Here is a 24,752-nt window from a genome sequence, read left to right as displayed (position 1 = left end):
GTTTTGGAATGATTGAATTAGTACCTTATGTAGTGACTCATAAGTTTCATATTGACTTGTATTAAAAAAATATAGTGTTTTGCTGAATCGCATTTTGCTTTTGGAATGAATTAATTAGTGCCTTAAGGTTTGAGACATAAGTTTCATTTTGACTTGTAATATAGGGTTTGGCCGAATACATGGTTTGAATCCGATTCATGTACGATTTGCCCGATTCAGTCACATCGGCAATATAGTGTTTCAGAAAATATATAGATGCCGAATGTTTTGATATATAGATTTTGATATTACTGCAATATATAGATTTAATATCTATATATGTTTTGTATCGTCCATACCTAGTTCCTACTTCCTTGCTGTAATCTTTGATTTCGTCGTCTGTACTCTGTGTCTGTAATTATTAGTAATAAATTAAAATATTGCACTATTAAAGTTAATCAAAAGAGTCTATACGGACGTTTAATTACGACACATCTTCCAAAAAACAGAAGGCCGAAAACTCAGAATACAGAAAGCCGAAAAGTATCCCGGAGTATAAGATAAACTAATCTTATTTACATTGTTATTTATCTCGTGAAACGTGAATGAATTTTGTGGTAAATTCATTAAACGATAATATTAACTGATCTTAGGTGTTTCCTTTTAACGGTGTAGTAGTGTACAGTGAGAACAAAGAGCAGTATCAGTTGAGGACTATTGTATCATGACGAAGAACTACACACCTATGGTGCGGTGCTGCGCGCCTTTCTGCGAAAATACTTTAGACAATGTGTCGACATCTGAAAGAACGGGAATTACCTTTCATGCGTGAGTAGAATTATTTATCTCGTGAATTTCGGCCTCAGCCGTCAACCTCACAGACAACTCTTTGTTAACCAGTTTTATTATGTTTATTAAGATCTACAAGCTATCATAAAGATTACCTAGTAGAAGTTTTGCTACAACTATGATCTACTCACAATATAAACCAAGTGTGGAAAAGGCCTAGGAAAGAAGAAAAACTATGACCTTGTCTCACACTCTGTGTACTGATTGACTGTTTTATGGCTTAGTTTTTTATCAAATTCTTGGTTAAAGAGATAAATCAAAATTGATTTATTTCAAGTAAGCTTAGCTTACAATAACTTTTAAATTGTAGAGTATTTGTGAAGACTACAACCAGTACTTTGCAATTTAAAATCATTACAGTTTATTTCCCGTGTGAAGGTAATAGCCTACAAGCATCTTTCTCATTAAGGAATTCATAATTTGTGTGCTAACCTCAACCTTGTAAATGTTTTATAGCATATTGCTTAAACTATACATAAATAAATTATACTTGTGTATGTGTGTAGGCATTCTTTTGTACACCATGAATGTTGATCTCCAGAGTACCCAGTGAAGGCAATCTCCATACTGCTTGGCTCAGAGCCCTCGGCACACAAGACCATCACCTGCCCGACCCTGCTGTGGTCTGCTCCCAGCACTTTCTGGATGACGACTTTTGTACAACAGAGAGTTGTGTGAGGCAGATTCACTCTCATGCTATTCCTTCAATAGTGCAGGTCAGTTTGTTGTGTTTTTATTTGTGAATTTAGATGAAGAAAGTGCTAAGACATACTTATAGCAGCATTACTCACATGCAAGTAGTAATGTAGAAGTAACTGTTGGTATATTTACAGATGTGCATGATATGCCTGGACACTGGCAGCAAGCTGTCTCTAATGAGTAAACACAAGTTGGAGGAGGCATATGAACAGCTAACTGGACTGTCTGTGAGTTGACAATCAAATTGTACTAATTGAAACTGTAAAGGGATATAAAACATAGGTCAACATTTGTCTCAGTTTTTCTTTTTATCACTCATAATTGTGTGCAGTTGTTTCAGTTGTGTCGTCGAGGAAACCTGAAGCAAACACTCTGTGTGCTGTGTGCTCAGAGATTGATTAACTTCAGTAGATTTAGAGACTTGAGCTTGAGAGCCCATTCACTGATGACAGACTTAGTTGAACAACATGAATTAGTGAGTACTCAGTATTAACTATTTCATTTATATTTAAACCTGAAATACATAATTATGTCTTGTTACCTTACTTGAGGAGTTGATTGTTTGGTGTTAACATTGACCTTGTTTCAGAATACTATACAACACAAAGAATTGATGAACTGCACAACTGCACATCTGAAGTGTAATTTGACACAAACAACATTAGGAGCTAACCATTGTGACTTGTACATAGATCACACTGATGAAGAGGAGCAGACAGCAGCAGAGGAATCTGTAGTGGGAGATGTTGCAACAGTTGTGGTGAAGAAAGAACGCAGTTCTGACTCCATGTCGAGTGCTGATAACTTGGCACAAGACAATCATTGTGTATCCAAGGAGGAATACGATATAAGCATCAAGTTAGAAGAGGATCCACTGGCTGAGGCTGTGAGTGAAGCTCATCATAGAAGAGCAGCAACTTCCTGCACTGCAGTTGCAAAACATGAGATTGAAATAAAGAGTTACATAAAGAGTGAAAGTATTACCTTCGGATGTACAATTTGTTTGCAAGAATTTGTGGAAGAGAATGCATACTATGAACATATGATCATGCATCTCCAGGTGAGACTGTTGTGCGCTTCTCGACCGAGGTGGTATATGGCCTCTGCATATCTATCATACAATGTCCTCTGGACATGTGTGGACAGACGTGTGAATGAGTTTTGTATTTGGCAGGACGCTGGCGGCGACGCTGCATGTGATGCATCACAAGTGTGCGAGCCTCGTGCAGCTGTGAGCCGCAGCGGTGACTCACTCGTGCTGCAGAACAAGTCAGTATACAACGACGCTGCATGTGATGCATCACAAGTGTGCGAGCCTCGTGCAGCTGTGAGCCGCAGCGGTGACTCACTCGTGCTGCAGAACAAGTCAGTATACAACGACGCTGCATGTGATGCATCACAAGTGTGCGAGCCTCGTGCAGCTGTGAGCCGCAGCGGTGACTCACTTGTGCTGCAGAACAAGTCAGTATACAACGACGCTGCATGTGATGCATCACAAGTGAGCGAGCCTCGTGCAGCTGTGAGCCGCAGCGGTGACTCACTCGTGCTGCAGAACAAGTCCGTATACAAGGACGCTGCATGTGATGCATCACAAGTGTGCGAGCCTCGTGCAGCTGTGAGCCGCAGCGGTGACTCACTCGTGCTGCAGAACAAGTCAGTATACAACGACGCTGCATGTGATGCATCACAAGTGTGCGAGCCTCGTGCAGCTGTGAGTCGCAGCGGTGACTCACTCGTGCTGCAGAACAAGTCAGTATACAACGACGCTGCATGTGATGCATCACAAGTGTGCGAGCCTCGTGCAGCTGTGAGCCGCAGCGGTGACTCACTCGTGCTGCAGAACAAGTCAGTATACAACGACGCTGCATGTGATGCATCACAAGTGTGCGAGCCTCGTGCAGCTGTGAGCCGCAGCGGTGACTCACTCGTGCTGCAGAACAAGTCAGTATACAAGGACACTAATGTCATGACACAACACTGCTTGTGCACTACGTCCCAGCTCAGACTCACATTCTGTTGCTGTTCCACAGGACAGGGAGTCAGAGGCTGAGCGATGAGCCTCCCCCGGCTGCAGGCTGCGCTCCGGCTGTAGGTGAGTGACACTGACAAATGGCACAGGAACTGTTAGTATTGTATATGTCAACATCCTTTCTTCTGTTGCTATTTCTAAATCTATTCAAATAAATACAATTAAACTAACTGTTTGATAGAGTGTATGTATACAGTACTTATTTGAAACAATTTTTGTTTTGTGTCTGTTTTAAATGTGTGTCTGCTAGTATATGAAACGGCTGGACATATTTTGACGGGACTATCACTGCCCACTAGCAGATAGCTGATGTTCCGAGCAGTGGCGGATGTGTAGTGTAGAGCGCTCTAGGCCAGTACCTATCGTAAATAATCTGAAGCAATAGCATTGAATACAATGTGGAGTGATGACATCTCCGCGGGTGAAGCCGTGTGCGACAACATTACTGTACTGGCAGAATATTAGTTGTTCAATTCAATTCTTCTTAATGGCTTTCATTTGTGCCAACTGGGCACGGTTTATCTCGCCAGTGTCGAGTAGATGGAGAAGGCACGAAGGAGATTGTTCAGTGAGAGCTGACAAGTTCAATTTTGAGAATCTACTAGATAGTTACTATTACATAATATTTTTGTTAGTTCCTAACCTATAACAACACAAATAACATATATTAATATTAACAAAATATTTAAAATAATTTACATAGTATAAACATATATTACAATTTAATCTTATTACATTCTACATATTTACATAAAAATCTACAATATGGACTAAACACAAACATTAACAAACATTTAACACTTAAAGGACGAGGGACTTTTGGGGGAAGAATGTCATAGAGAGGATGAAGAAGTCTGGGACAGTTAAAAAGGAGATGAGTAACAGTGCCTTCATCCAAACCACACTCACAGATAGAGTTATCCCTAATCCGGAGCTTGTTTAGATGCACAGGTGTACATGAGTGACCAAGACGCAAACGAGAAATAGTTGTAAGAACCCAACGTTCAGTCATTTTTTGAAAGAAAAACCAGGGACGTCTTGGTATATTTGGTTGGATAGATGAATAATGTTTGCCTTTCACCAATTTTGATTCATTCCAGAAGGACTCCCAAGATCTATCCAGATAAGTTTTAGCCAGGGCAGTCAAGTCTTGCGAAGAATTTTCAAAATACTCAAGGGAGCCAGTAATCACGGCAGCTTTTGCACATGAATCGGCAGTCTCATTTCCAGGGATTCCGGAGTGGCTTGGGATCCAAACAAGCAAGATGGATAGACCTCTTTGATAACTTGACAGCAGAGCTTGCCTGATCTTTAAGATTATGTGAAACCTTGATTTGCTTTTGAATGGGTTTTCTTTAATGGACAATAAACAACTTAATGAGTCTGTAAAAATAACCGTCTGTTGAATGTTATGGGACTGTGCAAACAGGACTGCTTCCAATATAGCAGTGGCTTCTCCTGTGAACACAGAAGACTCGGGAGGACATTTGAATTTTAATATTATCTTATACCTGGGAACCCAACAGGCAGCACCAACACATCCATCTGGGGATAACTTTGATGCATCAGTATAAATATGTAGATGATTTGACCAATTTTGATTAATAATGGCTTGAAATTTAATGCTAGTATCTGGGGCTCCTTTAACTAGGCCAAAATCTGTGATGATAGGGGGGTTATATAACAGAGCTTTATATGGCGTGGAAAAAAGTGGGTTATATTGGAATTTTGATATAGGATGAGGGAGGCTATTAAATTTCATGAAGCTGTCTAGTAAATAGGAAGAGGAGTAACGACAGTGGGGAGTGCGGGACAATTGAATTAATTTGGGCCAAAGAGGATGTGATGATAACTGTAACACCTTGCTAACATACCGGTCACAAAGATATTGGCGACGGATAGATAAAGGAGGGTCAACACATTCTACCTGTAAGGCATTAGTGGGGGAAGATTTCATTGCTCCTAGAATAATTCTAAGGCATTTAAATTGAATTTTATTTAATTTTTCGCAACCTGCTTTGTTAAAAGGATCCATAACAAACAAACAGTAATCCATATAGCTTCTAACTAGGGAATTGTACAATAATTTAAGTGAGTAAGGGTGAGCACCCCACCAGACCCCAGCAACTGCTCTTAAAACATTAATGCCCTTTTCACATTTTTTAACCACATATTCACAATGAGCCAATCCGTTCAGTCGATTATCTAAATTAATGCCCAAGAATTTGACATTATCTTCAAGGTTGATTGGTTGACCCTCAATAAAAAAGTCAGGGAGGGATCTTTTCCTGGTAAACCTCACTGCCTGACATTTGTCCACTGAGAGGGACAGACCATGGTCAGACAGCCACTGGTTTAGATAATATAAAGCAGAATTTAAGCGACAGGATACTTCTTCTATACTGCCTGAGCTGTGATAGAGGACTATATCATCAGCATATTGCAAAATGTTACAGAAACTATTTACAGACAGTTCAAGATCATGGGTATATATGCTATATAGCAGAGGGCTGAGAACTGAGCCTTGAGGAAGACCTTTCCAGACTAGCCGGGGGGGAAGACAGGAAGACTGGTGTTTAACTAGAATGGATCTGCCAAATAACAGATTACATATGAAATGTACCATCCTCGGAGGAATACTCAGCTTGAGCAGTTTATGCCTGAGCACCGGAAGAAGGACATTGTCATATGCAGAAGCAATATCAAGGAAGACACCCACAAGGTACTCTCCTTTTGTAAAGGCTAACCGAATGTCTGTTGTCAATATGCTGAGGCTGTCTGTAGTACTCATACCCTTCCGAAATCCAAATTGCGAAGAGGGTAGAATATTTCTGCTTTCCACTATCCATTCCAATCTATTTTTAAGCAGGTGTTCCGTCACCTTAGCTAATGTAGATGACAAAGCTATGGGTCTGTAGGAATTTGAATTTAGTGGATCTTTACCAGGTTTGAGTAGGGGAATGACAATTTGGGATTTCCAGGAATCAGGGATAGAACCGGATTCAAAACAATTATTAATAAGACTAAGAAAATAGGATTTAGCTTTGTCATTTAGATTAGTTAGGAAAGAGTAAGGCACGCCATCTTCCCCTGGTGTTGTGTCTTTTAGACCACTGAGAGCCATTTGAAGCTCAGAGAGTGAAAAGGGGGCATCCATTTCATCAGAGGTTGGAGCTGGCGTAGAAGTCAGAAATAAATCCTCATTAGGAATAGAAGGTGGAGCCAGTTTGTTTGCAAAGTTGTTAAGCCAATCGGAGGGATTATTGGAGGTTCTGTCAACATGGTTGAGGGAACGGCGGAATCTTCTAATATTTGTCCATACAATAGAGGAAGGAGAGCGAGGGTTAAGGGATTCACAGAAACTCATCCAACCTAACTTTTTCTTTTTCGATACAACCCTTTTGGCTTTAGCATCAAGTTTTTGGTAGTCTAAAAAATTTTCTAGGGACATACAAGATGAGTATGTCTCCTCTGCATTAGTTCTTTCCCTAAATAAATCGCTGCATTCATCATCCCACCAGGGAGGTGAAAGCATGTGTTTTTTGGGAGGATGTTTTTTAGGGATATGTGAATCAGCCGAACATTTAAGACAATTTAGAAAAGATTCATAACAAATCATAGAATTTCCGTCAATCTCAAGACTTGGCAGGGAGTCAATCATGCAGTCAACCGATTGGGCGTATGCTGCCCAATTGGCTTTTTTAAGTTTATATTTCAAAAGAGGATCATAGTTGGGGATTGGAACGGATCTATTATTTAATGAGATGATAATAGGAAAATGGTCACTGCCATGGGTGGACGGCAGCACTCTCCAATTCATTTGGGAAGCCAGGTTCGAGGAGCAAAGGGTAAGGTCCACTGCTGATTTTGGATTCTGACCAGGGTATACTCGACGTGTAGGAGAACCATCGTTGAGGATGCACAGGTTAACATCGTCCAGTATATCTATCAGCATAGGAGCAAGCCCATCAGTGGCATGACACCCCCACATAGTGTGGTGAGTGTTGAAGTCACCCATGACTATGACCGGACTGGGAAGAGAAGATAGGATAGATTGAATTTCAGGAAAAACAGAAGAAGAAGGGTGAGGAATATACAGAGATACAAAAGAAATATCTAGACACCGAACAGCCACAGCATTAAACTGTTGGCTGTGGGGAGGGAGAGGGATTTGGGAATAAGGAATGGAGTGCTTCATAAGGAAGGCACTACCAGCACAACCGTCATCTCTGTCGTCCCGCAAGCAGGAGAAACCTGGAACCCGAAAACGAGAACCTGGAATCAGCCATGTTTCCGAGACGGCAATGATGACAGGGTTATGCAGATTTATGAGGGATAATAATTCGTGTTTTTTGGAACGTAAGCTTCTACAGTTCCATTGAAGTAGGGTTGTTGGGTCCATTGTTAAGGATTTTAAAGAGTTGGGATAGGTTATGGGCAACGTTGGGCGGTAAAGGGATTTCACTACATGGAGTAATTATATTAACTAGGAACTCGGACAGAATTTCTAGAATTCTGCCCTGGGTGGGAGGGGTATCAACTTGGTCAACATTCAAAGCGCAACCATTAGGGAGGGGTGATGAGCATCCACCAATAATATCTTGGTGGGCTCTTTTGTCATACCCTTTCGCTAAGGGGGCTCGAGGACGCGGGGAACGAAATATAGTTTGTCGATAGGAGGATTTCGGAGAAGGTTGAGGTCTCGGAGGGGTCCTCATAGAGTTAGTAGGAGGGGAATCTTTAGTGATTTCTGAGTATGAGCGACGGACAGGAGGGAACTGAGTTGCCGCCTCCATATACGAGATATTATCTTGAGACATTACTAATTTTATAGACTGTTGGCGTGAGAATTCTGGGCAGTCCTTGTCTATAGCAAAATGTTTTCCTGAGCAGTGTAGGCATGTGGATAGATTTGCAGGTACTGGGCAAGAATCTCCTGAGTGGGGCTGAGCACACCTGTAGCACCTAGGCTTGGACCGGCAAGACAACTTGATGTGGCCAAAACGACAACAGTTTTGGCACTGGATGGTGGGAAATTTATAGATTTCTACTGTGAGTGAAGAATAATAGGAGTATATTCTTTCAGGGAGCATCTGCCCTCTGAAAGTCATAACGACGGTTTGTGTTGGCACCCAGGTGGTAGTACCCTCACTGGTTGTTTTTCTATTCAGCCGTCTGGCTTTCAGTACAATCCCACAACCAGTGGGGAGTTCTAGAGACTCCACAAGCTCATCCATGGACCAGTCCACGGGAACTCCTTTTACAAGACCCATACGAGATACATTATAAGTGGGGATGGTAGCTTTATATTTACAGAGTGTTAGTATTTGGTTATTAAGGAAATCATTGGCTGCTTGTGGAGTTGAAAACTCCACAAGGATTTTGTTACGACCTACATTTTTAACGCCGTCTCTAACAACCGACGTTATTTTATTTTTATGTAAAAATTGGCCGAAAGTAATGGCTCTTATAGAGGCGCCTGATGTTGGGTCTTCGAGTTCCCGGGAAACCTGTACAATGAATGGACCTTTGTCGTCCACAGAATACAACCTGGGGCCATTGGCGAAGGAAGGATGTATGTATGTGTTTTGGATGGATGGAGAGGATTGAGTATCGTTGGGTTTTTTGGAGGAGGAAGAAGAAACTCGTTCCTCTCCAGGACGTTTTCGTGACCCGATTCCCGGGTCAGGGGGCTTGGGATCTGGATCTATCTCCATGATTTAATAATATTATATTACCAGCACCAGTAGGGTTGTTAATAACACAATAATAACTATTTAAACTGTGAAAATATACACAAAAAAACCGAAAAAATCACCGAAGACTCACTAACACGTGCGTTCACCACTTCCTCTAGCGAGCAAAAAAAAACATATTAGTTGTTGTTGTGTTGACGTTCAGGCGACAGATTGTAGCATCTGTCAAAGTCAACTCATCATGTAAACACGTCAAATCAGCTATCGTATTTTTAAATTTCTTTTTTATAGTATTAATCTCATAAAAGTACACAAAGTTTACCTAAAATCATTAGTTATTCTGTGATAATTCATCTATTTGTGTTGTCAAAAGGCGAAACTCAATATCAACTGGAATATATCCCTGTTTACGTACCGTAATCACCGCATCTCAAGACGATTATTTCAAGATCAGTGGCACATAACTTTTGTTTGTTGTAAAAGAAAGTGTTTTCTTCAGTTTTTCCCGATTCAAAATCATACTATAACAGTGGTGTAAAAGTGTTTTTCTTACATTTGCATAATAATAACTTTTCTACATTTAAAAATATACCCTCATGTTATCGAACATTTCACCGTACTTCATTCTGTCAGACTTTTTCAAAATGATTGCGTAAATGCGATCGTGGCTTGGTTGGTAAACGCGCGGACTTTATATCCGTGTCATGAGTTCGAGCCTCGTTAATGTATCGACTTGTTTTCATTTCTTAAAAATTTTAAAATTACATTGCTAAATTGAGAAACAATGTCGACCGTTTCAAATTTGAATCATTGTGCTGGGTGCAAAAGTTATTTGCCTAAGAGAGAATATCTCAGTTGCTCGAGCTGCAGATCTAAGTATGATTTCGAATGTGCAGGCATACAACCAAAGCAATTTGATAGAATGGAGCAGCACCAAAAAAATATCTGGAAATGCCCAGTAAACTACCAAAATCAGGCAACTCTAACACACCCGTCAGAGCGTCCACCGCAACTCTGGTATGCAATAAGGTTGATGTCTTACCTATTGAGCCAAATGTAACGATGCGAAAAAAATCAAGTAAATCACCGGTACCGACACCAGCCGAGGAATCATCCGGTGGCAGTAACTATGTGACGGAAGATACACTTCGTGATATTCTAAAGCAAGAACTTACTACCACGATAAAAAAATTGGTTTTAGCGCAACTAACTACTATAAATAATCAAATGTCTGAATTCCGTGACTCCATGTCTTTTATGAACACGCAATTTGAAGAGATGAAAGCAGCGTTGGCAGAAAAATCGGCTACTATTAACTACCTACCTATTAAAGATAAATAACACAAGTAACGACAAAAGAACAAGAGAAAATTCAACATCGCCACAAAATAATATTCAACCAAGGAAACAACAAACTATAAAGACATCAAATACAAACAGATTAAATGCATTCGATTTATTGAGGGCCCGATCCAATTCTCTTCCTTCCAATACAACAGATAATAAGCAATAACAATTAACTATCGGTAAACGGAAAACACAACACTCTTGTAGCAAAAAACATAAAGAAACAACAAAACATAAAACTCCCCCAAGCCGACTGGTCCTCGTGGGGGAAAATGACCAAGACCCTCTAAAGGTAAATAAACCCCATTCCCACAAGGAAAATAAAACAACAGATTATTATATAGCAACTATAAACTGTCGATCTCTTAGAACTCCCGAAAAACTTCAAGAACTAGAACTGGCAATAGAAGAATTAAAATGGGATATAATTGGAATTAGTGAAATGAGAAAATTCGGAGAAGGAATCGAAGACCATGGAAAATATATACTATGCACAAAAATTAAGGGAGCAGAAAAAAAATCCAAATTTTTGGGGGATTTTCAACAGGCTGTAACTTATACAAAAATGGTCGTACAGCAAAAAAATAAAAAGCAAATTGTAGCTCTAAGTGTTAAGTTTTTGGATCTGAGTTTGAAAATTTTTTTTTGAAAATATTTTTCGAGTAATCATAAGAAAACCACCGAAAAAAAAAAATTCGAATTTTTTTTGGTTTTTTTTTTAATCTACGAACGTGGAAAAAATTTTTTCGACTCAACCTCCATATGGACCGGATAGCTTGTTTATTCAGATTTAATTTAGTTTCTTTTAAATCTCGATACGAGCATTTCTCGCTGAGATATCGATGTTTGAATGGAAAAAGATCATTTTGTCTTTAATTACCAATATCTCAGCAACCAATGATCGCACAGAAATTTTGAGGTTGGTTTTAAAAACTTGAATAAATTCTCTACAAGGATTGGCAATTGAATTTTGAAAAAAAAATTTTTTTTCAATCATTACATGAATTTGAAAAACCATCCAAAAAAGGGCTTTTTGTCGTTTTTTGGAAAATCAAGCGCCCAATCAAAAATATTGCGGAAACCACTGACGTTAAATGTGCCTTTTACTGTTCAATATACCCACAAAAACCCTACAAAGTTTCAATTCAATCCAGCTAACCGTTATTTTTTCCCACTTGATCGAATTTTTGAAAAAATTAAAGGAGCAAGAATTTCGCTCTGAAAATGTCATAATTTACGCCTTTGTGCTTGCGCACGTGTATATGTGTGGTTTTATCAGAGATTGAGACCCTGTGGTTCGTCACTTCCACAGTATTTTGTGACTCCAAACTCACTCTCCGAAGATGTGTGTGTGTGTGTGTGTGTGGAAGTGACGAACCACAGGGTCTCAATCTCTGATAAAAACACACACATACACGTGCGCAAGCACAAAAGCGTAAATTATGACATTTTCAGAGCGAAATTCTTGCTCCTTTAATTTTTTCAAAAATTCGATCAAGTGGGAAAAAATAACGGTTAGCTGGATTGAATTGAAACTTTGTAGGGTTTTTGTGGGTATATTGAACAGTAAAAGGCACATTTAACGTCAGTGGTTTCCGCAATATTTTTGATTGGGCGCTTGATTTTCCAAAAAACGACAAAAAGCCCTTTTTTGGATGGTTTTTCAAATTCATGTAATGATTGAAAAAAAATTTTTTTTTCAAAATTCAATTGCCAATCCTTGTAGAGAATTTATTCAAGTTTTTAAAACCAACCTCAAAATTTCTGTGCGATCATTGGTTGCTGAGATATTGGTAATTAAAGACAAAATGATCTTTTTCCATTCAAACATCGATATCTCGGCGAGAAATGCTCATATCGAGATTTAAAAAAAACTAAATTAAATCTGAATAAACAGGCTATCCGGTCCATATGGAGGTTGAGTCGAAAAAATTTTTTCCACGTCCGTAAATTAAAAAAAAAACCAAAAAAATTTCGAAAATTTTTTTTTCGGTGGTTTTCTTATGATTACTCGAAAAATATTTTCAAAAAAAAATTTTCAAACTCAGATCCAAAAACTAAACACTTAGAGCTACAATTTGCTTTTTATTTTTTTGCTGTACGACCATTTTTGTATAAGTTACAGCCTGTTGAAAATCCCCTAAAAATTTGGATTTTTTTTCTGCTCCCTTAATTTTTGTGCATAGTATATATTGCACTATAAAGGAGAGACGCCCGGACTATATGGAGTCGGATTCATGGTTAAAAGAAATCTTTTAAACAACATAGAAAAACTTAGAGGAATATCAGAACGTATTGCAATTCTTAATATAAAACTTCCTATTAACGGAGAAAAAGAAGAAAAATGGACTATTATTCAGGCGTATTCGCCCACAGAATCGGATAAAAACGAAGACATAACAAAAATTGAAAAATTCTATAACGATCTCCAAAGTACTATAAATTTTAAAAAAACCAAATTGGAAAACAAAAAAACGGAGAAGAATTCACTTTAGGACGCTATGGAATTGGTAACAGAAGCAAGAATGGCACAAGACTAGTAAAGTTTGCACTGGAAACCAGATTAAGCATTCTAAACAGCTTTTATAAAAAGAAACCTTCAAAAAAATGGACATGGATCTCACCTAATGGACTTTACAAGAACGAAATAGACTTTTAAACAACATAGAAAAACTTAGAGGAATATCAGAACGTATTGCAATTCTTAATATAAAACTTCCTATTAACGGAGAAAAAGAAGAAAAATGGACTATTATTCAGGCGTATTCGCCCACAGAATCGGATAAAAACGAAGACATAACAAAAATTGAAAAATTCTATAACGATCTCCAAAGTACTATAGAAAACGCATATAAAAACATAATTGTAATGGGAGATTTTAATGGCCAAATTGGAAAACAAAAAAACGGAGAAGAATTCACTTTAGGACGCTATGGAATTGGTAACAGAAGCAAGAATGGCACAAGACTAGTAAAGTTTGCACTGGAAACCAGATTAAGCATTCTAAACAGCTTTTATAAAAAGAAACCTTCAAAAAAATGGACATGGATCTCACCTAATGGACTTTACAAGAACGAAATAGACTTTATAATGTCTAACAATACAAAAGTTTTTAAGGACGTATCAGTCATAAATAATTTAAATTTTAATACAGACCACAGGATGGTTCGGGCTACACTGGCAGGAACACGTTCCAAGGAAAAGAGACCATTTCATAATAAATACTCAACCATTCAATATACAGGCAACACAGAATTATTGCTCAATAATCTAAAAACATCATTAGATAACGAGTTTAAGAACCAAGAATCATTACAAGAAAAATACAACAAATTGTTAAACCAGATAAAAATTGTAACTAGGAAAACAAACACGAATGACAAAAAAGGAATCTCACTTAAAATCAAAGAATTACTTGGAGAAAGGAAAAACCTTATACGACAAGAAAAAAGTAAATATAACCGTCAAAAGATAACAGAAATAAGTAAAAATATTAGCGAACAACTTAGAAAAGAAAGGAAAACAAAACGACTAAATACTATGAAAAACTATATAGAAAAAAAAGGAGGAATAAAAAAGGCGATAAAAGTATTAAACCAAAAGAAAGATTGGATACCAAGTTTAAAAAAGAATGATGGTAAAATCTCTGGGAAAAGAAAAGAAATACTAAAAACTGCTACTGATTTCTACCGAAATCTATGCCAAAGTCAATGTGACTCACAAGTCGTAAAAACACATCCTCCAACAGAGGAAGAGCAAATACCTGAAATACTAAAAGAAGAAACCATAAACGCTATTAAAACACAAAAATATGATAAAGCACCTGGACCAGACCTTATCACTAACGAAATACTAAAAACTACGCTACCAGTTATTGCACCAAAACTTACAGATATATTTAATCTATACTAATATTATAAAGAGGTAAAGTTTGTAAGTTTGTAAGTTTGTCACATTTTTTAAATGGGGTAATCTTCGGAGCTACTGGTCTGTTTTTAAAAATTCTTTCACCAGTAGAATGCTACATTATCGGGGAGTGATATAGGCTATATTTTATATTGGTATCATATATATTAGCCGAGTTATCACAGTTTTTTTCATACAGGTCGGACTGAAAATCCTCTTAAGCAGACTTATTCGCATGCGCTGCCTTAACTATTGTGTAAAATTGAAATTAATGTATGGGGACTTTATGTATCTTTAAAAGTTCTAAAAAAAATTCCGCGACACCATATATCTATCTTCTATATGTTAGCAGATATAGTACCTTTTGTTTTTTAAAAATTATTAATATTATATACATAGGTTTACGTCATTATTTATACAACTAAACTTTAATCCTTATTAAAATAAATTATTTAATAATCACAAGGATATTATGGAGATAAGATTTGCCCTTTACAGTATGTTAATTACTTAAATAGTTTCGGAGATAATACAAAATTTCTAAAAGACGCAGAAATTCCGCTATATGACGCCCAGAGCTTTCATTTAGGTAGTTCCCGTTCCCGTGTGAATATGGGGATCAAACATAGCCTATGACACTCGCAAATAACGTAGCTTTCTATGTAGGGGTAGGATGGGGGTAGGGTGTAGGTTAGGTAGGGGTAGGGTAGGAGTAGGTTTGGGGTAGGGTAGGAGTAGGGTGGGGGTAGAGGTAGGGTAGGGTAGGGTAGGGGTAGGGTAGATGTAGGGGTTGGGTAGGGTTGGGGTAGTGGTAGGGTAGGGGTAGGGTAGGGTAGGGGTAGTAGTAAAGTTGACATCGAAATTTACGCGGACGAAGTCGCGGGCGTCCGCTAGTGAAATTATAAGTACAGAAGAGATTCCAGAGGACTGGACTAAATCGACTATCATTCTGTTACATAAAAAAGGTGACAAGGAAGATATAACAAATTACAGACCTATAAGCTTAATGTCCAATGTTTACAAAGTATTTTCAAAAATAATATTATCGAGAATTAGCAATATCCTTGAAGAAAATCAGCCTAAAGAACAAGCTGGATTCCGAAGAAATTTCTCAACTATAGATCACATTCATGCTGTCAGACAAATCATACAAAAATTTAAAGAATACAATAAAACTTACTACCTAGGGTTTGTGGATTTTAATAAAGCCTTCGATACGCTAGAGCACGCATTTATTTGGAATGCCCTAGAAATGCAAGGCGTAGCACCAAAATACATACGTATTCTAAAAAACGTGTACGCAGAGGCTACAGCGCAAGTAAAGCTAGAATCTACAGGCGACGAATTTTTTATTAAACGAGGTGTACGTCAAGGAGATCCTATCTATGCGGATGATAGCAAAATAAATAAATCATTATATAATCATGATGAACTTCCGCAAAGTAACGCCTGCTTCTATCCAATATTTAAAAGATCCTATCTCGCCAAAATTATTTACATCCGTCCTTGAAGTTATATTCAGGCACCTGGAATGGGCCGACAAAGGAATAAATATAAACGGCGAACACCTGAGTCACCTACGTTTCGCAGACGATTTAGTTTTGTTTTCAGACAATTCGGAAAGCCTAGAAATAATGTTGCAACAGCTAGCGAACGAAAGTGATAAGGCAGGTTTAAAAATGAATCTAACAAAAACAAAAGTTATGTCAAATTCTACACAAACGAAAATAATAAAAATAATTAATGAGGAAATAGAATACGTAAATGAATACATATACTTAGGACAGCTAATATCAACCAAAGAATGTATGCAAATAGAAAGAAGAACGGCTAATACTTGGAAACGATATTGGTCATTCAGTGAAGTCATGATAAATAAAGACATGCCTATGAAAGAAAAAAGAAAAATTTTCAACATGTGTATTTTACCATGTTTGTTATACGGGTGTCAAACTTGGGCATTGACAGAACAACTGGAAAATAAAATAAAAATTTGCCAGAACGGAATAGAGAGAAGCACTATAGGAGTCAAAATAAAAGACCGAGTAAAATTAAAAGACATAAAAAGCAAAACTAAATTCAAAAACGCATACACAACAACTAAAGTGGAGATGGAAAGGGCATATGACAAGGGAAAAGAAAGATAAATGGACCAGGACAATAACGGAATGGTACCCGAGAGACAGCAAGAGAAACAGAGGCAGACAGACTAAAAGGTGGGAAGATGATATCAGGAGCATAGCGGGGCCAATATGGTCTCGTATAGCAAGAAATAGAATACAATGGAAAACTTTAGAGGAGGCCTTTGTCGGAAGACAAGCTGCAGACTAACGACCGTTTGCCGATAGTAATTGTTATTATTATTTACTAAAAAAAAAAAATGTTATTTTATTTAAATATTTGTATATTAATAAGTAATTTGGCAAATAGTAAGTACTTTTTTAAAATGTACACTGTAAACAAAACTCAGCAATAAAGGCTTTTTTATTTTTATTTTTATTTTTATTTCATTTTTTATTTTTTTATTTTTATTTTTTTATTTTTTATTTTTTTATTTTATTTTATTTTATTTTTATTTTTTATTTATTTTTATTTTTTATTTTATTTTTATTTTTATTTTATTTATTTTATTAACTACCTACAAAAGGACAATGATAAATTGAACGCGTCAGTTAAAGATCTAACAACTAGGCTAAATATAGTCGAGTTACACCTAAGAGAGTGTAATGTTGAAATTAATGGTATTCCTGAACATAGAACTGAAAATTTGGTCAACACTATGGTACAACTAGGTCAAATCGTTAAGAACCCCCTGTCGATGGATGACATCCAACACGTTACTCGCGTAGCTAAATTAAATAAAAACACTGACAAGCCACGAGCCGTCATCCCTAAACTCCGTACTACTAAGTATCGTGATGCTCTCCTAGCGGCTGTGACGCAATTCAATAAGAAAAACCCCCAAAGTAAATTGAGCTCCCATCACCTAGGACTTGGAGGCCCACACGCACCGATATACGTTTCGGAACATCTGACTCCAGGGAGTAAGTCTCTGCACGCTGCGACACGTATAAAAGCCAAAGAAAAGAAATATCGCTTTACATGTGTCAGAAATGGTAAAATCTTTGTGCGTAAAGATGAGTTCAGCCAGGCCATAGTAATTAAAAACGAAGATAGTCTTAAGCAAATTATTTAAATCTATACTAATCTATACTAATATTATAAAGAGGTAAAGTTTGTAAGTTTGTAAGTTTGTCACATTTTTTAAATGGGGTAATCTTCGGAACTACTGGTCCGATTTTAAAAATTCGCTAGTGTATAACCGCCCTAAACAATAGTTTATAATGCATAATATTCCAATTAGACGCATTTACGTATCGGCCGTGTGCGGCATTACGTGTGTTACCATACATATGGTTGCATTTATAAGGCATCGATTGAGTTTATTAAATTTATTTGAGCTGTGATCGTTTAAAAGTGAAGTTTAAAATGGAGGCATCGTGTTTTTTGGCCGATATGTTCCCTGAGCTAACAAGTATGTTTTGAAAATTGTATTATTATAGTCAGCCTATATTAATGGCCCACTACATAGGGTTTAGCCCTCCTTCCTAAAGGCGACCGACCATTTTGGACCCAATATGTTACAGAAAAAAATGATTTAATAAATGACTAGTTTTGACATAGTAACGATTCATTAATCAAATCTGGACCCAGGAATGTATGATGGTCGGTCTCCTTTATGAAATACTTTCTAGTCACTCTTACTTTGAAGATAACGTGACATTTTATAGAAATACATAGAAACCATAAAAGTGTTGTGGTGACACGACGTCTATTGCTGCTGTCTGTCGGCTACGAACTCGCGTAACTTTATAAGATGGTAAGGGCAAGGGAGAGATATTATTAACCTTTATTTCTGAATTGATGAATTTTGATATGTTTTCACTGCCTCTCATCTCAGTATAAAACAGTATCACAAACAAATATAAATTAAAATAAAAGAAAGTACTTCAATAACTGTAATCTAAGGATGAAATGTTTGTATTAAATTTTTCATTAATACAATTTTTTTTTTACTTAACTGATATTATAAAATGTCAAACTATTTATAAAATAGTTAGGTACCTACGTGGGTAGATATATTTTATATTGGTATCATATATATTAGCCGAGTTATCACAGTTTTTGTCATAAGGGTCGGACTGAAAATCCTCTTAAACAGACTTATTCGCATGCGCTGCCTTAACTATTGTGTAAAATTGAAATTAATATATGGAGACTTTATGTATCTTTAAAAGTTCTACAAAAAAGTCACCGCGACACCATATATCTATCTTCTATATATTAGCAGATATAGTACCTTTTGTGTTTTAAAAATTATTAATTTTATATACTTAGGTTTACTTCATTATTTATACAACTAAACTTTAATCCTTATTAAAATAAATTATTTAATAATCACAAGGATATTATGGAGATAAGATTTGCCCTTTACAGTATGTTAATAACTTAAATAGTTTCGGAGATAATACAAAATTTGTAAAAGACGCAGAAATTCCACTATATGACGCCCCGCGCTTTCATTTACGTAGTTCCCGTTCCCGTGTGAATATGGGGATCAAACATAGCCTATGACACTCGCAAATAACGTAGCTTTCTATTGGTAAAACAATTTTCCAAATAGGTCCAGTAGATCCAGAGATTACCTCCTACAACCACACGAACTTTACCTCTTTATATTATTAGCATAGAAGTCTCTATTTCTCTTGGTCATCACCTCTCTCGAAGGACTGGACCGATTTTGCTAAGGGTAGGAGTAAGATAGAGAACTTACAGGGTAGGGTAGGGTACGGGTAGGGAAGCGTAGGGGTAGTGTAGGGGTAGGGTAGGTTTAGGGCCGGGTTTAGGGTAGTGGTAGGGTAGGGGTAGAGGTAGGGTAGTGGTAGGGTAGAGGTACGGGTAGGATAGGGAAGTGGTAGGTGATAGGCGTGAGATATTGGTACGGGTGGGATAGGGGTAGGAAAGGGATAAGGTACGGGGAGGGTAGGGGTAGGATGGGGGTAGGGTGTAGGTAAGGTAGGGGTAGGTTTGGGGTAGGGTAGGGGTAGGGTGGGGGTAGGGGTAGGGTAGGGTAGGGTAAGGGTAGAGTAGATGCAGGTGTTGGGTAGGGTTGGGGTAGGGTAGGGTAGGGGTAGGGTAGGGTAGGGGTAGTAGTAAAGTTGACATCGAAATTAACGCGGACGAAGTCGCGGGCGTCCGCTAGTTTATTATAATGATATAAATGCTATGGCGTTTAAATTGGTACCATGATAGAAATATATTACCAAAACGTCCGTGGACTGAGAACCAAGACAAATGATGTGTTTAGGAATATTTCGACTACAAAGTATAAAATTATTGCATTCACTGAAACTTGGTTGAATTCAAGCATCTCTGATAATGAACTTTTTGATTCTCGTTATATAGTATACCGCAAAGATCGCGCGTGTTCTAACCAGTCCAAACATGATGGAGGGGGCGTTCTTATCGCCGTCGCTCGTGAAATACAATCCACTCGGGTTATTAGCTGGGAGACAGATGAAGAGAATATATGGATATTGATAGAAACTACCGAGAAACAAATAAAAAAACGGATAGCTATATGTGTGGTCTATATGCCTCTGCCAGTTAAACCTGAATACCTTGAAAAATTTCTCGAAAGCGTGGATAATGTAACAAATCATGTACATGAACTTGTACTGTTAGGAGATTTTAATATAAGTTCCCTCAAATGGTGTGCTAATGAAAATGTATTTTATATGTCTGCCTGTAATTATAATAATTCTCTTGGATATTCTTTGATTGATTTTATGGCTGTAAACAATCTACACCAATTTAATTGTATAAGTAATTGTGACGATAGGCATTTGGATCTAGTTAAGTAATCTGACGAATGTTACAGTAGTAAATCCTCCTGATCTGCTCAGTAAATGAGATACATACCATCCCAACTTGCTCATAAGAATCGAGTACATTCATACACCCTACCTACATTCTAAAAGTCGTATCGATTACAATTACTTTAAAGCAGACTATGATAATATTATATATAATATTAAGAATATTGATTGGATGGAAATATTTTATTACTGCAATGATATCAATGCCATGGTTTACGAATTCTACAAATGTCTCAATAAAATCATTAAAATACATGTCCCTAAACGTAAACTGAAATCTGCAAAACAACCTGCCTGGTTCAATAATAATCTAACAAGGCTATTGGCAGAAAAAGATAGGCTTCACAGGAAAGTCCGTAAATATAATAACCCGCGAGATAAATTAGATTTTCAAATTATTAGAGGTCGCTGTCACAAACTCTACGATAAATGTCTAAATAATTATAAACTTTGTACCGAATCGAATATCCAAAAAAATCCAAACTGTTTCTGGAAATATTTTAGTAGCAAAAAGAAAGGAGAATCATCTTTGCCCACATCATTGTCACTAGAGGGGAAAGTTGCTGATGCTGGTAAAGACATAGCAAATCTTTTTGCTAACCATTTCTCTTCAATTTACACCCATACAGACAGTCATAATCTTAATACTAGTTTACATCTAAATCACAACCTCTTACATCTAAACAAGTTTAAATTTTCCGAAGTTGACGTCTTAAAGAAAATAAAAGCATTAGATATCCAAAAAGGAGCCGGTCCCGATGGTTTACCTCCTCTTTTTGTTAAGCGCTGTGGTCCAGTAATTGCTTTCCCGCTATCATTAATATTCAATCGTTCCATTGATGAAGGTACCTTTCCTGATGAATGGAAAAAAGCACGAATTGTACCAGTTTACAAGAAAGGGGATCGATCTAATGTAAAAAATTACCGCCCTATATCAATTCTGTCATGTTTCTCAAAATTATTTGAAAGTCTTGTGCACCCAATGATAGTTAAACATTTAAACATTTTCTTAACAAACAGTCAACATGGTTTATCTGTGGAATCCAACCTATCAAATTTTACCTCGGATCTCATAACTGAAGTGGATAAGGGGCAGCAGATCGATGTTATTTATACTGATTTTAGTAGCGCATTTGATAAGGTGGACCACCAAATACTCATACAAAAGCTTTCACAGTATGGATTCGGGAATCCTTTGATAATGTGGTTTAAATCATATCTGGATCAGAGGCCTCAGACTGTTGTGGTCAATGGTTATGAATCGGAAACATACAACGCTAGATCCGGGGTACCACAGGGTTCTCACTTAGGGCCCCTGTTATTCTTGGGATTTTTAAATGACGTCACGATGGAGATAAAACATTGCAAATACTCCTTGTTTGCTGATGACCTAAAAATTTATAAAACAATAAACTCGGATGTTGATATTAGGCTAATACAGGATGATCTTGATAGAGTAACAACTTGGTGCAACGTCAATAAAATGACTCTCAACGCTGATAAATGTTACCACGTAAAATACTCCAGGAAGAAAAAACCACTTGTCTCTAGTTACATGATCGGTAATGTGGTACTAAAAGAGTTACAGGAAATTAGAGACCTGGGAGTTACTATTGACAGCAAGTTAACTTTTGTGTCACACGTAAACAACATTGTTAAAAAAGCCGCGAAAGTACTAGGGTTTATCAGGCGCAACACTAAAGGGTTCTTCCAGAAAACTAAAATTGTGCTTTACAATGCGTTTGTGAGAATTTGTGTTGAGTTTGCCAGCGTCATCTGGAATCCATCATATAGTGTCCACTCTCAACGCATTGAATGCATTCAGCGTGCCTTCATTCGACACCTTGCGTTCCATGCTAGTGGTATTTCACACAGGCAACCATACAACCAACGACTTGCCAAGTTTAAAATGATGTCTCTTCGCAGTAGGCGAGAAATACGCGACCAATGTTTTTTACATAACATAGTACATTATGAGGTGAAGTGCAGCAACCTACTTGACCGGGCCTGTCTTTCGGTTCCGATTAGATATCCCCGTCATTGCAAGAAGCGTAAAACATTTCATATCCCTTTCGCTAGAACACATCTCGGAAACCAAGCCCCGTTGCTCGTATTTGCGCAAAATATAATGAACTATCACGTTCTATACCTGGCATCGACATATTTTCCAATTCTTATAATGTCTTTAAAAAAAAACTCACCGATCATCTGTCGGTGAGTTCTTCCCCATAATAATTAAGTTAAGTTATATCTGTTATTTTGTTCCTTGTGTGGTATTTGACTGTTTACATGTTTTTTAGTTTTTAGTGAATGTTGTGTGCACTTGTCATAGATGTACGTATAAGTCAATGTGAGCTAGTTATATATTATTTGTGTATGTCTTTATATGTATATTGTAAGTGTACGTAAATAAATAAATAAATAAGTAGAGCTGTCGTAAACGTTTGTCGGACTCAATTGTAAGAAGAATGTATTGTTTCAGTCGCTCCACTGTCCGCGAGACTTGCGGCAAACGACGAGAGCAAAGTGCAGGCAACTGAAGGAGCAGGTGCGATCCTGACAAGCCAACAAATCCTTGAAACTGACATTGACGAACTGGACAACCGATCGTCTCATAGCAGCACCAAACCATGCACAGATATATATAGATTGACAAATTGCGTAGTCCAGTTATACGATATATTCAAGAAACCCAAGAAAGCTGTACTAGATGAGAATCCACACGTGAGAGCTCACACTGCCACAAAGCCTTACTCTTGTGACTTATGCAATTATAAAACTGTACATAAAGGTAGCTTGTTAAGACACACAATAACCCACACTGGTGAAAAGCCATTTTCCTGTGAGATATGTAGTTATAAATGTGCACGAAAAAGTAGTTTATTAGAGCATATTAAAACTCACACTGGTGAAAAACCATTTTCCTGTGAGATATGCAGTTATAAATGTGCACTAAAAAGTCATTTATTACAGCATATTAAAACCCACACTGGTGAAAAGCCATTTTCCTGTGAGATATGCAGTTATAAATGTGCTCGAAAAAGTAATTTATTACAGCATATTAAAACCCACACTGGTGAGAAACCTTTTTCCTGTGAGATATGTAGTTATAAATGTGCACTAAAAAATAGTTTATTACGGCATATTAAAACCCACACTGGTGACAAACCATTTTCCTGTGAGATATGTAGTTATAAATGTGCACTAAAAAGTAGTTTATTACACCATATTAAAACCCACACTGGTGAAAAGCCATTTTCCTGTGAGATATGTAGTTATAAATGTGCACTAAAAAGTAATTTATTACAGCATATTAAAACCCACACTGGTGAAAAGCCATTTTCCTGTGAGATATGCTGTTATAAATGTACACGAAAAAGTCTTTTATTACAGCATAATAAAACCCACACTGGTGAAAAGCCATTTTCCTGTGAAATATGTAATTATAAATGTGCACTAAAAAGTAATTTATTACAGCATATTAAAACCCACACTGGGGAAAAGCCATTTTCCTGTGAGATATGCTGTTATAAATGTACACGAAAAAGTCTTTTATTACAGCATATTAAAACCCACACTGGTGAAAAGCTGTCGTCTTTCCAGCGCGTGTAGGGTCTGCTTTACGACGTTTGCATGATGGTTTTACAAGTTAGCCCTTGATTACAATCTCACCTGATGGTAAGTGATGATGCAATCTAAGATGGAAGCGGGCTAACTTCTTAGGAGGAGGAACAAAATCGCTTGGCGGTACGTCTTTGTCAGTAGGATGGTAACTAGCCACGGCCGAAGCCAGCCAGACCTGGACCAATTAACAAAACCTCAATCGGCCCAGCCGGGAATCGAACCCAGGACCTCCGTCTTGTATATCCACTGCGCCACGGAGGCCGTAACATGTCCAGCCCATTTTCGTTATTGTTTTAACTCTCACGCCCGGTGGGCGTAGCGAGGTGCGCCCCCCCCCCCCCCCAGCAGAGTGGTCGGATACTTCAGAAATAATAGTTTCTGCGAAAACCGGGCGAAACCGAAATTGAGACTAAAGCTGAAGTGATTTACTCAATTTAAGTATAGCTGTGTGTTTGTTTTATTTGTTTTGTACAAGAAGTTTTGTATGCAATAATTATTTTTCTTTCATTAAATAAATGAATAAAATAGCCTTTTATTTTAAACAGCGATTGATTACACGAGTGTTGTGTTTGATTTAATTGATTATATTATGTCCCGCTGTTCGTAGTGTCTCCTGACATAGGCCTCCTCCAGCTGCTCCCACGGCACCCTGTCGGCCATGACTCTGGTCCAGCGTGGCCCCAG

At 37.5% G+C, this 24,752-nt stretch overlaps 1 protein-coding gene across 3 annotated transcripts; it reads left to right on the top strand.

The window, feature by feature from the left end:
* The first annotated feature begins 467 nt into the window (after positions 1–467).
* Positions 468–24,628, top strand: LOC112055630 (oocyte zinc finger protein XlCOF6-like). Of its 3 annotated transcripts, none has more exons than XM_052889962.1 (8): positions 468–807; positions 1,370–1,544; positions 1,662–1,754; positions 1,868–2,002; positions 2,117–2,587; positions 2,702–3,180; positions 3,558–3,619; positions 22,927–24,628. In XM_052889962.1, exons 1-8 carry the CDS (start codon positions 704–706, stop codon positions 24,054–24,056), a joined length of 2,649 nt encoding a protein of 882 aa, XP_052745922.1. In that variant the 5' UTR covers positions 468–703; the 3' UTR covers positions 24,057–24,628. The 3 variants fall into 3 exon arrangements, with proteins under 3 accessions (XP_052745922.1, XP_052745923.1, XP_052745921.1); XM_052889963.1 differs by having other exon boundaries at positions 1,859–2,002; positions 2,702–2,796; XM_052889961.1 differs by having other exon boundaries at positions 1,859–2,002.
* Positions 24,629–24,752: the final 124 nt, after the last annotated feature.

This window comes from Bicyclus anynana, chromosome 26 (assembly GCF_947172395.1).
Source record: "Bicyclus anynana chromosome 26, ilBicAnyn1.1, whole genome shotgun sequence".
Classification (NCBI taxonomy): Eukaryota; Metazoa; Arthropoda; class Insecta; order Lepidoptera; family Nymphalidae; genus Bicyclus; species Bicyclus anynana.
Note: the sequence above shows the minus strand (reverse complement) of the source record. Positions and strands in the feature narration are given on the sequence as shown.

Excerpts from the sequence above, each read along its gene's own strand:
- LOC112055630 (XM_052889961.1), top strand. The coding sequence starts at position 704 with ATGACGAAGAACTACACACCTATGGTGCGGTGCTGCGCGCCTTTCTGC. Across the intron at positions 808-1,369 it reads ACGGGAATTACCTTTCATGC|AGTACCCAGTGAAGGCAATC; the intron begins GTGAGTAGAATT and ends GTTGATCTCCAG. Across the intron at positions 3,181-3,557 it reads TCACTCGTGCTGCAGAACAA|GACAGGGAGTCAGAGGCTGA; the intron begins GTCAGTATACAA and ends GCTGTTCCACAG.